This window comes from Pristis pectinata, chromosome 6, assembly GCF_009764475.1.
Source record: "Pristis pectinata isolate sPriPec2 chromosome 6, sPriPec2.1.pri, whole genome shotgun sequence".
Classification (NCBI taxonomy): Eukaryota; Metazoa; Chordata; class Chondrichthyes; order Rhinopristiformes; family Pristidae; genus Pristis; species Pristis pectinata.
Genome location: NC_067410.1, coordinates 53,581,004 through 53,601,134, shown reverse-complemented (window position 1 = coordinate 53,601,134; position 20,131 = coordinate 53,581,004). Strand labels below are relative to the sequence as shown.

General features: G+C 47.1%; 1 protein-coding gene across 1 annotated transcript in view; it reads right to left on the bottom strand.

Moving 5' to 3' along the window:
• The window catches only part of LOC127571380 (FYVE, RhoGEF and PH domain-containing protein 5-like), a 165,868-nt gene that overhangs the window by 6,412 nt on the left and 139,325 nt on the right, over positions 1–20,131 (bottom strand). Inside the window, exons 19-20 of the mRNA XM_052017694.1 lie at positions 19,462–19,590; positions 15,862–16,016 (exon numbers count right to left, since the gene is read on the bottom strand). Coding sequence (XP_051873654.1) covers positions 15,862–16,016; positions 19,462–19,590 — 284 coding nt within the window. The remainder of the gene's footprint in view (positions 1–15,861; positions 16,017–19,461; positions 19,591–20,131) is intronic.

Genomic DNA, 20,131 nt, shown 5'->3' with positions numbered 1-20,131 from the left:
GAATGAATGGAACCATGAAACAAAGACTAAGTATTCAAGGAGGGTGTACCATGGCCTTAGGCCCTCTCCATGGTCTTATGCCGCATCAGACTAGGCTAAGCCTTTTGAGGTGGTGACAGGACAACTTACGTCATCACCTCGAGCTACTGATCTGAGAGATCTCAGAGATTATGACAGCTCAGTTGACTATTGTGTGAAATAGCTGTTCAGTCTGCTTCTCAACAGGTTTCTGCGACCTGGAGCGATCCAGCAGAAGAATGACACACCTTGATATCTTGTGTTTCCATAAACTGGGAACATCTCAGTCTACATGCCGAGGACAAACACAGTCTGCATTCCATAAACCGGGAACAGATACTGTCTGCATTTCATGAACTGGGACAGACACAGTCCACATTCCATAAATTGGGAAGAGACACAGTCTGCATTCCGTTAGCTGGGAACAATACATTTTGCATTCCATAAACTGGTACAGACTTAGTCTGCTTGCCAAAAACTGGGAACAACTCTGTCTGCATTCAATAAGCTGGGAACAGACACATTTTGCATTCCATAAGTAGGAAACAGACATAATCTGCATTCCATAAACTGGGAACAGACAGAGCCTGCATTCAAAAAAAACAGGAACAGATGCATTCTGTTTTCTATAAACTGGCAACTGACTCAGTCTGAATTCCATTAATTGGGAACAGATTCACTCTGCATTCCATAAACTGGGAAGAGACAAAGTCTGAATTCCATAAATTAGGAACAGACTTAGTCTACATGCCATAAAACAGGAAAAACAAAGTCTGCATTCCATAAACTGGGAACATACCTTCTTCAACAATAGAACAACATTAGCTATCCTCCAGTCCTCCGGCACCTCACCCGTGGCTAACGACGCTTTAAATATCTCTGCCAGGGCCTCTGCAATATCTGCACTAGCCGCCCACAGGGTCATCTTGTCAGGCCCTGGGGACTTATCCACCTTCACACGCCTCAAGAAGTCAGCACCTCCTCTTCTGTAATCCAAATATGGTTCATGACCTTTTCCATAGTCTCTGTGTCTGTCTCCAGAGTAAATACGGATGCAAAAAATACATTTAAGATCTCCCCCATTTCTTTGGCTCCATGCATAGATGACCATGCTGATCTACAAGAAGACCAATTTTGTCCCTTGCTACTCTTTTGCTCTTAATATAGCTATAGAAGCCCTTTGGATTCTTTCATCTTGTCTGCCAGAGCAACTTCATGTCCTCTTTGTGCCCTCCTGATTTCTCTCTTAAGTGTTCTCTTGCATTTCTTATGTTCCTCAAGCACTTCAACTGATCCTAAGTGCATTCACCTGATATGCACCTTCTTTTTCTTTACCAGGGCCTCAATATCCCTCAATAACCAAGGTTCCCTAAATCTGTTAGCCTTGCCTTTATTCCAACAGGAACACACAGATTCTCTACTCTCAATATTTCACTTTTGAAAGTCTCCCATTTACCAAGCATCTATTTTCTGGAAAACAGCCTATGCCAATCCACACCAGCCAGATCCCTTCTGATGCCATCAAAATTAGCTTTACTCCAATTTAAAATCTCAACCTGAGGACTAGTTCTATCTTGTTCCATAGTAATCTTGAAGCTAATGGAATTATGATCACTAGATCCAAAGTGTTTCACTACACACACTTCTGTCACCTGCCCTGTTTTGGTCCCTAAGAGGATATCCAGTATCGTGCACTCTCCAGATGGGACCTCTGCATATTGTTCAAGGAAACTTTCCTGAACACATTTGACAAACTCTATTATATCCAATCCCTTTACAGTATGGGAGTCCCAGTCAATATGTGGAAAGTTAAAATTATCTACCATCACAAACATTTTTTTTCAACTGTCTGCTATATCTCTATAAATTTGTTCCTCTAAATCCTGCTGACTATTGGGTGGTCTATAAAATGGGAATAGACTCAGGCCGCATTCCATAAACGGGGAATAGACTCCATCTGCATTCAATAACCTGGGAGCAGACTCAGTCTGCATTCCATAATCTGGGAACAGACACATTCTATTTTCAATGAACTGTGAACAGACTCAGTCTGCATTCCAAAAACAGGGAAGAGTAATTGTTTGCATTCCATGAACTGTGAACAACACTGTCTGTATTCCAAAAACAGAAAACAGACTCAGACTGCATTCCCTAAACTGGGGACAGACACAAAGTGCATTCCATAAACTGGAGACAAATCTGTCTCAATACCATGACCTGGGAACAGAAAGTCTGAATTCCATAAATTGGGAATAGATTCAGTTCACATGCCATAAACCGGGAACAACTCAGTCTGCATTCCAAGAACTGAGGACACACAAACTGCATTCTATAAGCTGTGAACAGACTCGATCTGCATTCCATAAATTGGAAACAGACAGAATCTGCATTCCATGAACAGGAAAAGACACAGTCTGCAGTCCATAAACTGGGAACAGGTACTTTCTTCATTCCATTAACTGGGTACAACAGTCTGCTTTCCATAAACTGGGAACAGACACAATCTCCATTCCATAAACTGGGGACAGATATGTATAATCTGCATTCCATAAACTGGGAAGAATACAGTCTGCATTCCATAAAGTAGGAACAGACACAGTCTGCATTCCATAAACTGGGAGCAGCACATTTTGCATTCTATAAACTGGGAGCAGACTATCAGCACTCCATAAACAGGGAACTGACACAGCCTGCATTCCACTAACCGGGTACAACATAGCCTGCATTCCATAAACTGGTAACGCATTCCATAAATGGAGAACAGATACAGTCTACATTCTAATGACTGGTTCCAACACAGTCTGAATTCCAAAAACTGTAAACAGACTCAGTCTGCATTCTGTAAACCGGGAACAGGCACATTCTACATGCCATAAATTGGGAACAACTTAGTCTGAAATACATGAACTGGGGACAAACACAGTCTGCATTCAAAAAACCAGGCACAGATGCATTCTGTTTTCCATAACCTGGCAACAGACTCAGTCTGAATTTCATTAATTGTGAACAGATTCACTCTGCATTCCATAAACTGGGAACATACAGAGTTTGTATTCAATAAACTGGGAAAGCTTGTGAGTGTGTGCTTGTGAGTTTCACCTTGCAAGAGTCTAAACAAGGCACATTTGCAAATTGTTACCAGTGACTGGCTGATTAAGAGCAGCAAATAAAAGGAGGGTAGGAGTAAGCGGAGCGGTTATTTTAGGAGTGGGCCGGCGTTAGCGTGGGGGAATGAGACCTTGGCAAGAAGAGGCAAATGTAAGTCTGGTAAGTTTCTTTCTTTCTTGCTTTGGTGTTTCCTTTAGTGCCAGGACAGAGTAGTGAGAATGGCTCCAAAGCCAGTGATGTGTTCATCTTGTGAGATGTGGGAATTCTGGGAGACATCCAATCTCCCTGATAACTACATCTGCACGAGGTGCATCCAGCTATAGCTCCTTAGACCGTGTCAGGGAACTGGAACTGGAGCTGCAGCTGGATGACCTTTGTCTCCTACAGGAGAATGAGGAGTTCATAAATAGGAGCTACAGGGAGGCAGTCAATCCTAAACTGTAGGAGGCAGGTACCTGGGTGACTGTCAGGAGAAGGACGGAGAATAGGCAGGTAGTGTAGTGTACCCCTGTTGCTGTTTCCCTCAATAACAGGTAAACTGCTTTGGATATTGTTGGGAGGGATGAGTTAGCAGGGGTGCAGAATGCAAACCGGGTTCACTACTCAGGCCTAAGTAACTAATTTCTGAGAACAAATTGCAGTCAGTTGGATGGGCTGAAGTGTGTCAGGAACAAGGGTGATGAACATAGTGCAATGGTAAGTACATGGAACTATGACTTGATGGCCATTACAGAGACTTGGCAGTCACAAGGGCAGGAATGGCTGCTGGATATTCCGGGGTTCAGATGTTTCAAAAGGGACAGGGATGAAGGTAAAAGAGGTGGGTGGGTGGCTTTGCTGATAAGGGACTGTGTCACAGCTGTAGAAAGGGAGGATGTCTTGGAGGGATCATCTACTGAGTCAGTGTGGGTGGAAGTCAGAAACATGAAGGGAGCGATCACTCTATTGGGAGTATTCTACAGACCCCCAATAGCATCAGAGACACTGTGGAGCAGATGAAGTGGCAGATTTGAAAGGTGCAAAAATAACAGTGTTGTTGTCATGGGTGATTTCAACTACCCTAATATTGATTGGCACCTCCTTCGTGTAAAGGGGATAGATGGGGCAGAGTTTGTTAAGTGTGTCCAGGAAGGATTCTTGACACAGTATGTGGAAAGGCCGACGAGAGTAGAGGCCACACTGGACCTGGTACTTGGCGATGAGCCTGATCAGGTTTCAGATCTCTTTGTGGGATAGCATTTTAGAAACAGTGACCATAACTCCTTGACCTTTACTGTGGTCTTGGAGAGGGTTAGGAGCAAACGATATGGGAATGTATTTAATTGGGGAAGGGAGATTTATGATGCTGTTAGGCAGGAATTTGGGAGCATAAATTGGGAACAGATGTTCTTGGGGAAGTGCACAATGGAAATGTGTTTAGGGAGTACTTACATGGTCTTCTGGATAGGGTTGTCCCATTGAGGCAGGGTAAGGATGGTGGAGTAAAGGAACCATGGATGACAAGAGACGTAGAAGAGGAAGAAAGAAGCTTATCTAAGGTTCAGAAAGCATGGATCAGATGGGGCTCTGGAGAGATACAAGGTAGCCAGGAGGGAGCTTAAGAACGGACAGGAGAGCTAAAAGGGGGTAGGTGAAGGCCTTGACGAGCAGGATTAAGGAAAACCCTAAGGCATTCTACATGTATGTGAAGAATAGGAGGATGATTAGTGTGAGGGTAGGACCTATCAGGAATAAAAGAGGAAACATGTGCCTGGAGTCGGATGAGGTAAGGGACGTCCTTAATCAATACTTTGCTTCAGTATTCACCAGTGGGAGAGACCTTGACGTTTGTGAGGATGACGTACAGCAGGCTGATACACTAGAGCATGTTGACGTTTGGAAAGAGCATATGCTGGAACTTTTGAAAAGCATTAGGAGAGTTAAGTCACCAGGGCCAGATGGGAGCTATCCAAGGTGAAAATGGCTAACATGAGGGGGAATAATTTTAAGGTGATTGGAGGAAGGTATAAGGGGAATGTCAGCGGTAAGTTGTTTTTTTTTAAACACAGAGACTGGTGGGTGTGTGAAACGCAATTGCCAGCAGAGGTTGTGGGGGTAGACACATTAGGGACATTTAAGACACTCTTAGATAGCCACAGGAATGATAATAAAATGGAGGGTTATGTGGGAGGGGAGGGTTAGATTGATAATAGAGCAGGATAAAATGTCTGGCACAACACCATGGGCCAAAGGGCCTGTATTGTGCTATAATGTTCTATGCTCTAACAAAGTCTGTATTGCATAAACTGGGAACAGACTTAGTCTACATTTCATAAACTGGGAAGAGTCAAGGCCTGCATTCCATTAACTGAACAACAGTTTTCATTCCATAGTGGGACCAACAAAGTCTGCATTCCATAAACTGGAACAGACAGATTCTGCATTCAATAAACCTGGAACAACAAAGTCTGCATTCCATAAACTAGGAACAGACAGAGTCTGCATACAGTAAACTGGGGACGACAAAGTCTGCATTCCATAAACTTGGAACAGACACAGTCTACATTCTGTAAACTGTGAACAGATACAGCCTGCATTCCATCAATGGGGAACAGATACAGTCTGCATTCCTAAACTGAGAATAAACTCTGTCTGCATTCAATAAACTGGGAGCAGACTCATTCTGTACTCCACAGACAAGGAACAGACACAATATGCATTCTGTAAACTGGGAACAGCACATCTTGCATTCCATAAACAGGGAACAGACACAGTCTGCATGCCATAACCAAGGAATGGTCTCAGTATGCATTCCATTAACTATGAACAAACACGGTCTGCATTCCTTAAACAGGGAACAGACACACTCTGCATTCCATAAACTGGGAACAGACACATTTTGCATTCAGTCTTTATTCCATAACCTGGGAACAGACAGTCTGCGTTCAATAAAGCTCAAACAACAAAGTCTGCATTCAATAAACTGGAAACAGACACAGCTTGCATTCCATAAACTGAGAGCAGATACTGTCTGAATTCCATGAACTGAGAACAGGCTCATTCTGTATTCCATAAACTAGGAATGGACACAGCCTGCATGCCATAAGCTAGGAACAAATCAGTCTGCATTCTAAAAACTGGGAACAGACATGGCCTGCATTCCAAAAACTGGGAATAGACAGATTCTGCATTCAGTAAACCGGGAACAGATGCTGTCTGCATTCCATAAACTGGGAACAGACTCAGTCTGCATTCCATAAACAGGGTATTGTCTCTGTCTACATTCCATAAACTGCGAACAGTCACAGTCTACATTCCATAAACAGGGAACAGACACACTCTGCATTCCATAAACTGGGAACAGATACATCCTGCATTCCAGAAACTGAGGCAAGAAACAAACTCGTGGAAGAACTCAGCGGGTCAGGCAGCATGTACAGAGGAAAATGGACTGTTGACATTTTGTGTTGAGATCCTGAGATAGTCAGTATAAAGAGCTGAGGGGGAGGGGTGGCACTAGAGTGGTAGGTACAAACAGGTGAGGGGGGTGATTGGCATATGGAGTAAGGAAGAATTAAAACAGCGACAGAGGCTGGGAGGTGATAGGTGGAGGCAATAAAGGACTGTGGATAATGGAATCTGATTGGAAAGTAAGGTGGTGCACGGAACAATATAAAGGAAGTTTGGTGGGCAGATGGGAACAGTGGGGGAGGGGTATTTGGGTAATGGGCAGATGGAGTGGTTGGAGGAGGGGAAAGAAAGAGGGTGATGGGGGCTCTGTGGGTGTAGGAGGAGCTGAGTAGATCAGTAGGAGAGAGAAAAGGATAGAGGGGGAGCAGTTTACCTGAAATTGGAGAATTCAGTCTTCACGCCGACAGGTTGGAGACTACCCAGGAAGAATATGAAGTGCTCTAGTTTGTGTTTGGCTTCACCCTAGCAGTGGAGTAGGCTTGGTCTCCAGGATCTTCTGGTTGCCAGTTAGTTTAATTCCCCTCCCCATTCCCACACCAATGTGTCTGTCCTCGGCCTCCTCTACCATCCAATGTTAAATGAGAGGATATGCTGTCTGTCTGAAGTTAAATTAGAGGCTATATGACTGTCCAACATTAAATGAGAGGGTATACTGACAGCCCAATATTAAATGAGAGGGTATACTGACTGCCCAATGTTGAATGAGAGGGTATACTTTACTGGAGTTGGGACTTGGAGTGAGAGCGGGAGTCTTTAAAAGAGGTAAGTTAGCTAATTGTTAGTTAATAGCTAATTAGCTAATTAACAGCAGCCAATAAAAAGAAAGTAGTGTCAAGTGAAGTGGCTATTGTGAGCTGAGGTTTTAGCTCAAGATTGGCTAGTGTAAGAGTGGGGAGCTGATACTTTGGCTCAAGAGGCTTTGGTGAGGAGCAGGTAAGGTTTTATTTCCCTGTTCATCCTTAGCACTTGACCCAGTGTAGGCAGGATGGAAATCAGGGCAGTGGAACGCTCCTCCTGCAAGATGTAGGAAGTCAAGGAACCTCACCACCTCTCTGATGATTGCATCTATGGGAAGTACACTCAGTTGCAGCTCCTGACAAACTAGGACAAATGAAGATGGATCTGGATATACTCAGGATTATCTGGGATGCTGAGAGCATTATAGATGAGACTTTTACTGAGGTGGTCATACCCAAGGTGCAGGCTTCAGATAAATGGGTAACCACCACGAAAAGTAAGGGGAATAGACAGTCAGTGCAGAGTTTCCCTGTCACCCTAACTAAAAGGTACACCTCTTTGGATACTGTTGGCGGGGATGATCTTTCAGGGGTTAGCAGCAGCAGTCTGGTCTCTGTGACAGACTTTGAGGGAAAGGGTGCTGTCAGTCAGGGCAAAAAAGATTTGGAGAGTTGATAGTGAGGGGGATAAACAAGAGATTCTGTGGCTGCAAAAGAGATGCCAGGATGGGGTGCTGCCTCCTGGGTGCCAGGGTCAAGGATGTCTCTGAGTGATTACAGAACATTTTTGAGGGGGAGGATGAACAGCCAGGTGTAGTTGTACATGTTGGTACAAATGACATTTGGGTAGGTGGAACAAAGGATGAGGTCCTGCAGAATGAGTATAAGGAGTTATGTAAGAAATTAAGCCAGGATGGTGAGGGCAGTGATCTCTGGATTACTCCTGGTGCCACGTGCTAGTGAGGTCAGAAATAGAAAGATAGGCCAGATGAATGTGTGGCTGAGGAGCTGATGCAGGGAGCAGGGATTCAGGTTCTTGGATCTTCAGGATCTCTTCTGGGGCAGGGATGACCTGCACAAGAAGGACTGGTTGCACTTGAACCAGAGAGAGGGACCAATATCCTTGCAGGGAAACTTGCTTCTGCTACATGGGGGGGGGGGGGGGGTTAAACTAGATTGGCAGAGGGATGGGACTCTGTATTGTGGAGGGTCATGGCTGTCATGTGACAGCACTTCCCACTACCTGGTCGGAAGACACACCACTGCTCCACCTCACCCATCAGCACACACCTGACCATTGGTCCCTTTAAGTACCTTTGTACTTGGCTTGGGTCATTGGCCTTTGTAATTGATTAGTCCTTGCTGGCACTGGGCCATTGGCCAGCTGTACATTGGGAAAAGGGGAACATACAGAGGTGGATGGCACTCATCGACACAGGTGCCCAACACACCATCATCCTGGGCAACCCTGCGGGTGGAAAGGGACACAGATGCAGATAGAAGGGTTAGGGGGTTCCCTTTTACCTGCGAGGGAAGTCGCGATCCACAAGGCCATCGGGAACCAACCTCGTTGACCTGTAACCGTTTTGATAGCGACCTCACTTGAGTGCATCCTAGGAATCAACGTTTTAAAGGGACAGGCCCTTCATACTAACAGGCTACAGTCGTAGTTGGGGCAGCCAAATGGGAACCAGTTGTTGTTCCTCCTCCCTCCAAGGTTGTCTGTAGCTGACAGTACAGAGTGCCGCGGGAACACCAGGATATCACTGAGGCTGTCCAAGCCCTACTGTGGGAGGGCATCACTAGACCTGCAACCTCTCCCTTCAACAGTCCCGTCTGCGAAAAGAATGGGACATGGCACATGACAGTGGACTACAGACACCTCAACAAGTCTGCCCCCCCCACCCCTCCCTTGCGGCCGCCATGCCTGACATAGTCATTCTAGTGGAGGATATTGTGGGGCGCCCAGACAAACCTTGGTATGCAGTGGTGGATTTAGCCAATGCTTTATTTTCCATTCCCCTCCATCATAGTTCCCAAGACCAGTTTGCATTCACCTGGGATGGGAGACGATATACATTCTGTCACCTACCTCGAGGCTATGTTCATAGCCCCACTACCTGCCACGGTTTAATCTCCCGCCGTTTACAATGAATTCAACATCCACCCCACCCCCCAGCCCCCAGAGGTGTCAATTGCCCATTACATCGATGATATCCTCCTGCAAGGTCCATCTGAGACCATTGTCTCAGAGCTCCTACATATGCTAATCTCCTCCCTCAGGGAATGGGGCTGAGCCATTAATATTGATAAGGTGCAGGGCCCCGCCAGAATGTCCTGTATCACTCAGGCCAGCGAGATATTCCCGAGACTACCAGGAATAAAATTTTGAATTTTGCCGTCCCCTCAAATAAAACCAACACCTAGAGCTTCGTGGGCCTCCTAGGTTATTGGCGGCAGCATATACCCCACCTTACCATGCTCCTTAAACCACTCTATAGGGTCTCCCATAAGAAAGCCGAATTCTCAAGGGGACTCGAACAACACGCTGCTTTTGAAACAGCAAAGCAAGCTGTTGAGCAAGCACTGCCACTTGCCCCCCACCAGGCAGGTGTTCCCTTTGAGTTACAGGTCTCAGCAAATGAGACGGTGGCTGAATGGAGCCTCTGGCAGAAGATCCAAGGGCGCAGAGTCCCGCTCGGCTTCTGGACCAAATCTCTGCCTGAACCCGCCGCTCACTACAGCCCATTTCAGCGCCAGCTGCTTGCCTGCTATCTGGTGCTCCTCACCACCGTACATCAAACAGGCACTGACCGTGTTGTCCTTCGCCCCCACCTGCCCATAATGCACTGGGTCAAGTCTCCCGATTCTACGCCGTGCCCTGAGGTCCTATAGTAAAGTGGAAATGGTATATTGCCGACTGAGCCAAACCCAGTCCGGAGGTGCAGCAATCCTTTGATGGTGCTATTCTGGTCAGCCCTCTCAGAGTGCACCGCCACCATGACACCAGAGTATGTGTCCACCATCATCAGGGCGTACTGATTTTATTTTGGCGTGGGAGCAGTCCGATATAGTCGATCTGCCATATGCGACCTGCTCCCGTGCCGCGGAAATGTGACCTGGCGGCCCTGCTGGCCAACCTCGTGGCTTCACCTGCTGACAGTTGGGGCAGTTAGCAACCATGGTCTTACATTGATCCAATGTCAGAGTAACCCCGAATTGCTCTGCCCAACACTGTGTACCATTGGCTCCTAGGTGCCCAATTTTGTGGTGTGCCCATGCAGCTAAAGCACTGAGGTCGGTTTCAGCTGGGGAAGCAGTGGCACAGCATATTTGGGCAGCTTGGTCCACAGCAGCATTGTGCATGGCCTCATCTGTATCTTTATGGGTATGGACATCCACATGGTGGACTGAATTTTTTCTGTGGGTTGCCTGGTCCCAAATAAAATGCCAGTGTTCCTGTCCATGAATTTCCCACCCCATTTCATGCCACCAGGCCATCCACAATGCCATACCGTTGGCCACTGCCCAAGAGTTGGTATAAATGTGGACTGGCCTGGTGGTGTCCCATAGAGTGAGCATTACTGCTGCAAGCTCGGCAAGTTGACTGGACCCACCCGAGACCGAGGACTCGGAGACTATGGGTACAACAGCCACAAGGTCCCCTCAGAAGGGAGAAGTTGTCATGCGTGGTCCCAGGGACACCCATTGGGTCACGATCCCGGGTGACACTAACCTGTCCTGTCTTCATACCCAACACCTGACCCAACGAGAATGAGCCTGTCCCTTACAGGACAATAGAATTACTCCAGTTATCCCTTCTGTTCGCCGTGATGATCGGCATTGGGACGTCTGCCAACACTTTAGTCAGAGTCGCTTATGAATTTGCCAGCACCACTAATAGATCCAACTGCTGGATTTGCATGCAAACCCCAGCACATGCTGATGAAGCTCTACCTCTTATGCAGATCCTGCTGGATGACTTTCAGATGAACTGTTTACATAGACTTTTCACTCCTGTGGGTTTTGGCAAGTGGCAGTCCCCCACCACTCCCCTACCACTACATGACATCTCTTCCAGCGATCCCTGATGGGATGGGTGTTTCAGGACAGTGATCCCCAATGGGGTGGGTGTTTCAGGAACTGGTATTTCCCTCCCTACAATTTGACCTCCACCCGAGTCCCGATTCTCAGGGTCATTCCACAGCTGGTGAGCAGACCTAAGGAATGCTGGTGCAGGCTCCCGAACAAACACGGTTCCACCCTTTCAGTCGGTCACAGCGAATGCGAGTGAGACTGGTATCCAGGTGCCCCAGTGAACACTGCCGATGGTGCCGCTAAGCTGGGGGTTCCCTGGACTTTGAATGGGACCCACTGGATTTGCAGCCACCATGCCTACTCATGGCTCCCTGCGAGCTGGTACGGTTGCTGCTTTCCAGCATTTGTGGTGCCCTATATCCACACCCTAGATGACCTTGGGGAGCACCCGGCATACAGCGGCCACCGGGACAAGAGGGCCATTATGGAGGTGGAGAGGTTTTGGATGATAGCCTTTCCCACGTATGGCACGGCCTGATTGTCCCGTGAGGTCATCCAGATGACCAGGGTGCTCAAGACGCTGGCCAATGAAATGGCAGTGGCACTGCAACATTGGCCTTTGTAATCGATTAGTTCTTGCTGGCACTGGGCCATTGGTCTTTGTAAACTACCTGGGCTGGACCCCCAGCCCTCCAGCACTATAAAGAGTGCCACATGTGCTCGGCTCTTTCTCTTTTGTCTTCGAGGGACCACCCTGCTTCACTCCAGGCCAAAGACTGTGGGACGGTGCTGGAGAAATCATTGGTGAGGTGTGCACTGTTAAAGGGTTGGGAGCATTGTAGTTAGTATCCCTAGTAGCATAGAGCCATGCCTGCACTGAGTCAAGGGGTGCTGGGTATCGTATTGTTTTTCCTTGATTGTATGTCCTTAGTCTGTTGTGTGTGTTTTACACCTGTTGCGATTTTCCCAAGCTCGCTATAAACCATGCGTGTGTGTGTGTTATTCCCGTTACCATTTTCCTCGCTCATCTTTTGTAAATAAAATATTTACTGCCAGATTGTGCAGAGTCCTTGCCTCCTGAAACCCCAAATCTGTTTCACAACAGACTCTGAGCAGGAACAAGTCATGGGATAAAGTAGTAGTCAGCAAGAACAAGTTTAGTAATCGAGATGGCCAGGGGCACAGTAAAGAGAGGGAAAAGAATACTCAGTTAAACTGCATTTATTTCAATGCATGAGGTTTAACAGGTAGGGTGGACGGACTATGAGCGTGGATTGACTCTGGGGACTGTGATGTTATAGCCATAACAGAAATGTGGTTGAGAGAAAAGCAGGACTGGCAACTCAATATTCCAGGGTACAGATGCTACAGGTGGGACAGGTAAGTGAGGAGAAAGTGTTGCCTTTTTGATAAGGGAGGATGTAACAGCATTAGTTGGAGATGACCTTCTTGGGAGATCATCCAGTGAGGCCATAGGGGTAGAACTTAGAAAGAAGAAGGGAGGGTCACTCTAGTGGGGCTGTATTATAGACCACCACCACCTCCCCCCCCAGTAGTCAACAGGAACTTGAACAGGTGTGTAGAGAAATTTCTCACAGTCGTAAGAATAATTGGGTTGTATTAGTGGGAGATTTTAATTTCCCCCGGTATTGACTGGGCCACCCAGAATGTTAAGGGCCCGGATAGTGTGGAATTTGTAAAATGTGTCCAGGAAAGTTTCCTGAATCAATATATAGAGGGACCTACTCATAAGGCTGCAACACTAGACCTCCTCTTAGGGAACAAGGCAGGGCAGGTAACTGAAGTGGCAGTAGGGGAGCATCTTGTCTCTAGTGATCATAACTCTTGATGGCAAAAGATAGGGCAGGCCCACAGGTTAGGGTTCAAAACTGGAGCAGGGCTAATTTTGGGGGAATTAGGCAGGATCTAGCAGAGATCGATTGGGTGAGCCTATTTGGAAAGAAAGGAATGAATGGCAAGTTGGAGGCTTTTAACATGTGATATCAAGTGTCCAGTAGCAGCATGTTCCTGTTCGGGTTAAGGGTAAACCTGGCAAGTTTATGGAATCCTGGCTGACGAGAGACATTGAGGCTTTGGTCAGGAAATAGAAGAAAGCATAGAATGGGTTTAGGAGGTCAGGGACGAGTGAATCCCTTAGTGACTATAAGACGAATAAGAATACACTTGAGGGAAATCAGTAGGGTAAAGAGAGGGTATGAGATGGATCTGGCAGGTAGGGTTAAGTAAACTCCCAAGAGGTTCTATAGCTATATTTAGAGTAAAAGGGTGGCCAGCGAGAGAGTAGATCCACTTACAGATCAGTAGGGCTGCCTATGTCTCAAGCTGCAGGAGACAGGTGGGATTTTTAATGAATACTTTTAATGAAAATCATGGTTGCTCAAGAGATAGGGGAAACAAGTGGAGATGTTCTGGAGAACATTCATATTACCAAGGAGGAAGTATTTGCAGCATTGAAGTGCAGTAAGGTGGATAAATCCCCAGGGCCTGACGGAGTGCAGCCCTGGACTTTGTGGGAGGCTAGAGAAGACATTGCAGTGGCCCTTGTGGAGATGCTTCCTTCATCGTTAGCCACTGGTGGAGTTTCCGAAGGCTGGAAGGTGTCTAACATCATTCCGTCCTTTAAAGACAAGCCAGGGAACTACAGGCCAGGCAGCCTGTCATCAGTAGTGGGGAAATTATTAGAGGGAATTCTGAGGGGTAGGTTCTACCAGCATGAAAAACACAATGATGCTGGAGGAACACAGCAGGCCAGACAGCATCTGTGGAGAAAAGCAGGCAGTCAATGTTTCTGGTTAGGACTCTTCTTCAGGACTGATGATAGGAAAAAGGGAAGCCCAATATATAGGGGGGGGAAGCAGAGCAGTGATAGGTGAACAAAGGAGGGGAGGCGAGGTGGGCACAGGGCAGTGATAGATGCAGATAGGAGATAGTGATAGGCAGGTGCAGGGGAGGAGGGGAGAGCAGATCAACCGGCGGATGGGTAAAAGGTAAGGAGAGAGGGAAAAAAAGGCTAGGAAAGGGAAGAAGATAAGAAGCGTGCGGGGGGGGGGGGGGGGGTTTGTGGGGAAGGCGGGTGGGGATTACCTAAAGTGGGAGAATTCAATGTTCATGCTGTTAGGCTGCAAAGTTCCAAGATGGAAAGCGAGGTGCTGTTCCTTCAGTTTGCATTTGGAATTCTCCTGGCAGTGGAGGAGGCAGAGGACTGTCATATCAATGATTGTTTGGGGGGGGGAGTTGAAGTGACTGGCAGGTCATGGTTATGGACAGAGCGCAGGTATTCTGCAGAACAATCACCCAATCTGCATTTGGTCTCACCAATGTAGAGGAGGCCACACTTGGAGCACCAAATGCAGTAGATGATATTAAGGGAGCTGTCTCACCTGAAAGAACTGTTTGCTGTCCCTGGATGGAGGTGATGAAGGTGGTGTAGGGGCAGGTGTTGCACCTATGGCAGGGGCAGTGGAAAGTTCCTGGGGTGGGTGCAGGATGGGTGGGGGGGAGGAGTGAATGAGGACTAGAAGGCTTGAGTTACAGGGAGATATTGGCCTGGCTAAGTGTTTATTCCTGGGAATGTAGGAGTATGAGGAGAGACCTTTGTGTTTAAAATTGAAAGGCACAGATAAGGTGAATATTACATCTTTTCCATCAGGGTAGGTGAGACTAAAACTAGGGGGCATAGGTTTAGGGTGAGAGATGAAAGATTCAAAATGGAACTGAGGAGCAACTTTTCCACGCAAAGGGTGGTGAGTGTATGGAACGAGGTGACAGAGGAAGTGGTTGAGGCAGGTGCAATGGTATCATTTAAGAAGCACTTGGAGAGGTACATGGAGGGGCCTTTGAGGGAAATGGGCTGAATGAAGAAAATTGGGTCCAGCTGGGTGGGCACTGTGGATGGCATGGACTTATTGGGCCAAAGGGCTTGTATTTATACTGTAGTGCTCTGATACTAAATGAGAGGGTATACTGACGGTCTGACATTATATCAAAAGGGACAACTTTCATGCTGACAAATGAAAAGTAACGACATTCAAACAAGATGAAATGAAAGTTTACAAACATCTGTCCAAAAGGCTGCAACATCTCTAATGAGTAAAATGAAAGGTCAGTGTTGGGACCAGGTAAAAGGGGCAGGTGTACTGAGTAAACTGAGTCAAGGGAGACAGTACCAGGTAACTGAGGACATGTAGTCCATCTGCTCCAGATTGAGGTCATGCTTCACAAGCCCATGCTGGTCAGGTGACACCCTCGCCTCCATATCACACTACTGCACCCATGCCTGTACCCTAATGCCAACCCAAATCCTGTTTGGCAGAGCCCAGGCACACCAACCTCTCAGCATTTAGAACCAGATTACCCCTGGAAATTCTGCTCCACTCAGATCTCATCCCTCGGGACTTAGTGTGAAGGTGTACCTGTGGATCAGCAAACACCCCCAGCCCAGCTCCACAAACATCAGACACAGCTGAGTGGGGAGGGGGTTCCTTTCTACCTCTGTGCTGTGTGGGTATCCTCAGCTTTGAAGGAGTAGTATAGGCTGTTCTTGTGGTAGAGCCGGAACTGCGCACTGGATCCAGGGGGTTCCCCATCCTTCCACTGCTTGATGGTGAAGCCCAGGAGAGGCAGAGTCTCTGCAGCAACTTCGTCCTGTCACAAAACAAGGAATGCTGAAGCTTCAATCTTTAACCTGAATCAGTCCAGTCCCAATCCCCCAACTCCACTTTAAAATTCTGACTACTGTTTGAATCCTCCCCATAATCAATTTGGATTCTTGTCTATTTGGACTTTAGCAAGGCCGTGGCAGGCTAGTCTGGAAGGTTAGGTCCCATGGAATTCAGTGAGAGCTAATCAGGTGGATTTAAAATTGACTTGGAGGTAGGAATCAGAGGATGGTGATTGAAGGTTGTTTCTGGGAATGGAGCTGCAGGGGTCGGTGTTGGGACCCTTTTTATTTATATAAATTATTTGAATGGGAATGCACAAGGCTTGATCAGGAATTTTGTGGATGACATGAAATTAGGAGGTGGTGTTGATAGTGAAGAAGGTTATCATAGATCACAGGGGGATCTTAATCAGCTCGAAGTGGGCTGAGGAGTGGCAAGTGGTTTTCAATACAAATAAGTGTGAGGTGATGCATTTCGGAAAGTCAAATCAGGGTAGAACTTGCACTACGAATGGTGGTGCACTAGGGAGTGTAATGGAACAGAGGAACCTAAGAGTACAAATGCACAGTTTGTGGAAAGCAGTGTCACAGTTAGACAGGGTGGTGAAGAAGTTGTTTAGCACGCTGGCCTTCAGTCAGGTAATTGAGTATAGGAGTTGGGACAATATGTTGCAGTTGTATAAGTCATTGGTGAGGCCACACTTGGAGTGCTATGTACGGTTTTGGTAACCAGTTTTGGTTATAGAAATGATATGGTTAAACTGGAAAGAGTGCAGAAAGGATTTAAGAGCGTGTTGCCAGGAACAGAAGGCCTGAGTTATAGGGAGAGGTTGGCCGGGCTAGGTCTTTATTCCTTGAAACGTAAGAGAATAAGGGATGACCTTGGTGTTTAAAATTGAGAGGCAGTGATAAAGTGGATGGTAACAGTCTTTTCCCCAGGGTAGGGGAGTCCAAAATGGGGGGGGGCATAGGTTTAGGGTGAGGGGGGAAAGATTTAAAAGGGACCTGAGAGGCAACTTTTTCACACACAGGATGGTACGTATATGGAATGAGCTGCCAGAGGAAGTGGTTGAGGCAGGTACAATAGTATTGTTTAAGAAGCACTTGGATAGGCACATGGAGGGGAGGGGCTTGGAGAGATCTGGGCTGAATGCAGGAAATTGGGACGAGCTGGGTTGACACCATGGTCGGCATGGACTGGTTGGGCTGAAGGGCCTGTATATGTGCCGATTGCTCTGACTCTAATCTCCTCACAAAGATTTTTTAACCTGAACCATTAACCCTGCTTCTCTCTCCACAAATGCTGTCTGACCTGCTGAATGTTTCCACCATTCTGTTCTCAAGCCAGAAGGTGGTTCTGGTTCAATGTGGGAGGGGGTGTCAGGAGCAGCAGGAGGGGTGAACTGGCAAGGAGGTGCCAACTGGGTGCAACTAAATAGCAAAGGCAGCGAGCAACCAACAGAGACCAATAATCTCAGAACCACTGGATCCACTCCAGGCTCTGCAGACTAACCACATGTGGTTGTGAATCAGTATCTTCAGACAATTCCATTCACTCCACATGACATTGTTAGAGATCCCTGGATAAGTACAAGGCTCTGGAACCAGATGATACCCCTGTCCTCATACTGAAGCCATGAGTTCAAGAACTACTTGTGTAACTACCTTCCAGCCAACCTGTTCAAGGATGAGTATCATACTGGCATATACCCAACAACATGGGAAGTTGCCCAGGTATGTCCTGTTCACAAGACACAGGATAAACCTAATCCCTGCCCAATCAATGTTCCCTCCATCAGGGAAGTGAAGGCAGCCACTACTGACAGTGCTGTCAATAGCCTTCTCACATTGTCCAGTTTGGGTTTTGCCAAGACCACTTGGGTCCAGACCTCATCACAGGCACAAACATGGACCAACAAGCTAATTTCTGGAGGTGAGGTGAAAGGGATGGCCCTTGACACCAAGATAGTATTTAACTGAGTGTGGCATCAGAGCCTTGGTGAAACTGGTTAGTGGGCATCAGTGTCATAATTGGCACACAGGAAGGTGGTTGTCGTTGCATGTTAATTAATCATCCAGCTCAGGACATGACTGCAGGAGTTCCTCAGGGCAGTGTCCTGGGCCCAACCATCTTCAGCTGCTCCAATCACTCTCCCATAAGCGGGAATATTCAATGGTGATTGCACAATGTTCAGTTCTAAATTGTAGACAATCGAGCACCGGTCCACTCACACTTTCCTTGTGCAGCAAACCCACCGTCCCTGGGAGCAGTGGAGTGAACCTTCATGGCACTCCCTCCATTGGGAGTCCATCTTAGGTCAGGAGACCAAACTGTTCTCAGTACTCTAGGTGTGGACTCACCAACACCCAGTAAAATGGATGTGGAGAGAGTGCAGAAGAGTCTCACCAGGATGTTGCCTGGAATGGAGGGCTGCAGTTATAAGGAGAGATTGGATAGGCTGGTTTGTTCTCACTGGAGCGTGGGAGGCTGAGGGTTGACCTTATGAGGTATATAAAATTATGGGGAGTTTGGATAAGAGAGAGTCATTTTGTCAGGGGAGAGGAGTCTAGAACTAGAGGGCACGAGTTTAGGATGAGAGAGGAGAAATTTAGAGCAGATGTGATGGATAGGAAAGGCCTAATGCAGGCAAATGGGATTTGTGTAGATAGGCATCATGGTCAGCATGGACAAAGTAGGTTATAGGGGCCTGTTTTTAACCTGTACTGTTCTAGTCTAAAATTGAAAAACAGCACATCCAGTGGATCTCCCCCCTCCTCTCTCCCCCCCCCCCCCCAACCAATGATGGATTCTACTCATCACACCCTTAAAGGGCTGCAACAGATTAGTTGAATGTGATCTTCCCTTCATAACTCCACGCTAACTCTACTGAATCCTATTATTCATACCCTCCAACAATAGCACACAGTGACTGCGGTGTATACCATCACAAACTCCCACTGCTGTAATTCAACCCAACAACAAAGCCAGCGATTCTGTGCTGACCACTGAGACCCATGTCACAGCAAGGAAAGGGGCCAAACCCAGTGCTGGCAGGAGGATGGGGCAGAAGTTCGGCAGCGTTGCCAAAAGGAAACAGATCTCAACAATACTGACTGGAAAAAGATGAACCCATCTAGTTCTGGGTCATGAACAGGCAAATGTGACATCAGAGCGGTGGTGTGTGAGGCTGGAGCATGGGTGTGTGTTTGGCTGTGAGCAGTGGGGGGTGAGTAAAGAGGCAAGTGTGGGTGCATGCATGGGGATATCACAGGGCAGTGAGGTGATTGGGCAGTGAGGTGAGCAGGGATTGGTGGTCCTGGTCAAGGGGCAGTCGGTGGGTGACATGGTGTAGGCAGAGGTGGGAGCTGACTTGAAGGAAGAGCTGGGATATGAAACCAGTCATGTGGGTTGATGTGGGGAGCTCTCACCTCTCTGCTCTTGTATGTGTATAGCACCTTGTCGTGTATGACAAACCATAGCTTCTTCCATTGTCGTTTACTGGCTTTCCGTCTCTGAAGATCACCGCTCATTGACACCCCTTCGTGTGAGCTTGCTGTCTGGAAACACAGTAAAAAGGTGAGCATTGAAGAGGGGCCATCTCTTCCTCAACCAAGAGTGAGGGGTCTCAGGGTCAGTCATTCCCAGAGCAAGACTTAAAGTTAATTTTACCTAAATTTGTGGAGTAGTGAACAGTAAAGTAGGTTGTCAAAGGTTAGAACTGGATCTAGAACATATAAAGAGATATGGATGATACACAGGAGGAGGGCATTTAGTATAAATTGGCATCAAGAGCAGCACAACATCATGGGCTGAATGGCCTGTCCAGTTCTGTACTGTTCTGTTTTATCTGGGAAAGTTGGCATAGGAATGGCAGATGGAATTTAACTTGGATAAGTGGGAAGTGATGCATTTTGGGAAGTTTAACCAGATGAGGACAAATACTGTAATGGCTGGGCCCTGGGGAGTGTTGCAGATCAAAGATCTATGGGTACAAGTACATAGTTCACTGAAAGCAATGAAACAGGTGGACTGGGTGGTGAAGGTGGCTTACGGCATTCATCAGTCAGGGCATTGAGTACAGGAGTTGGGATGTCACAT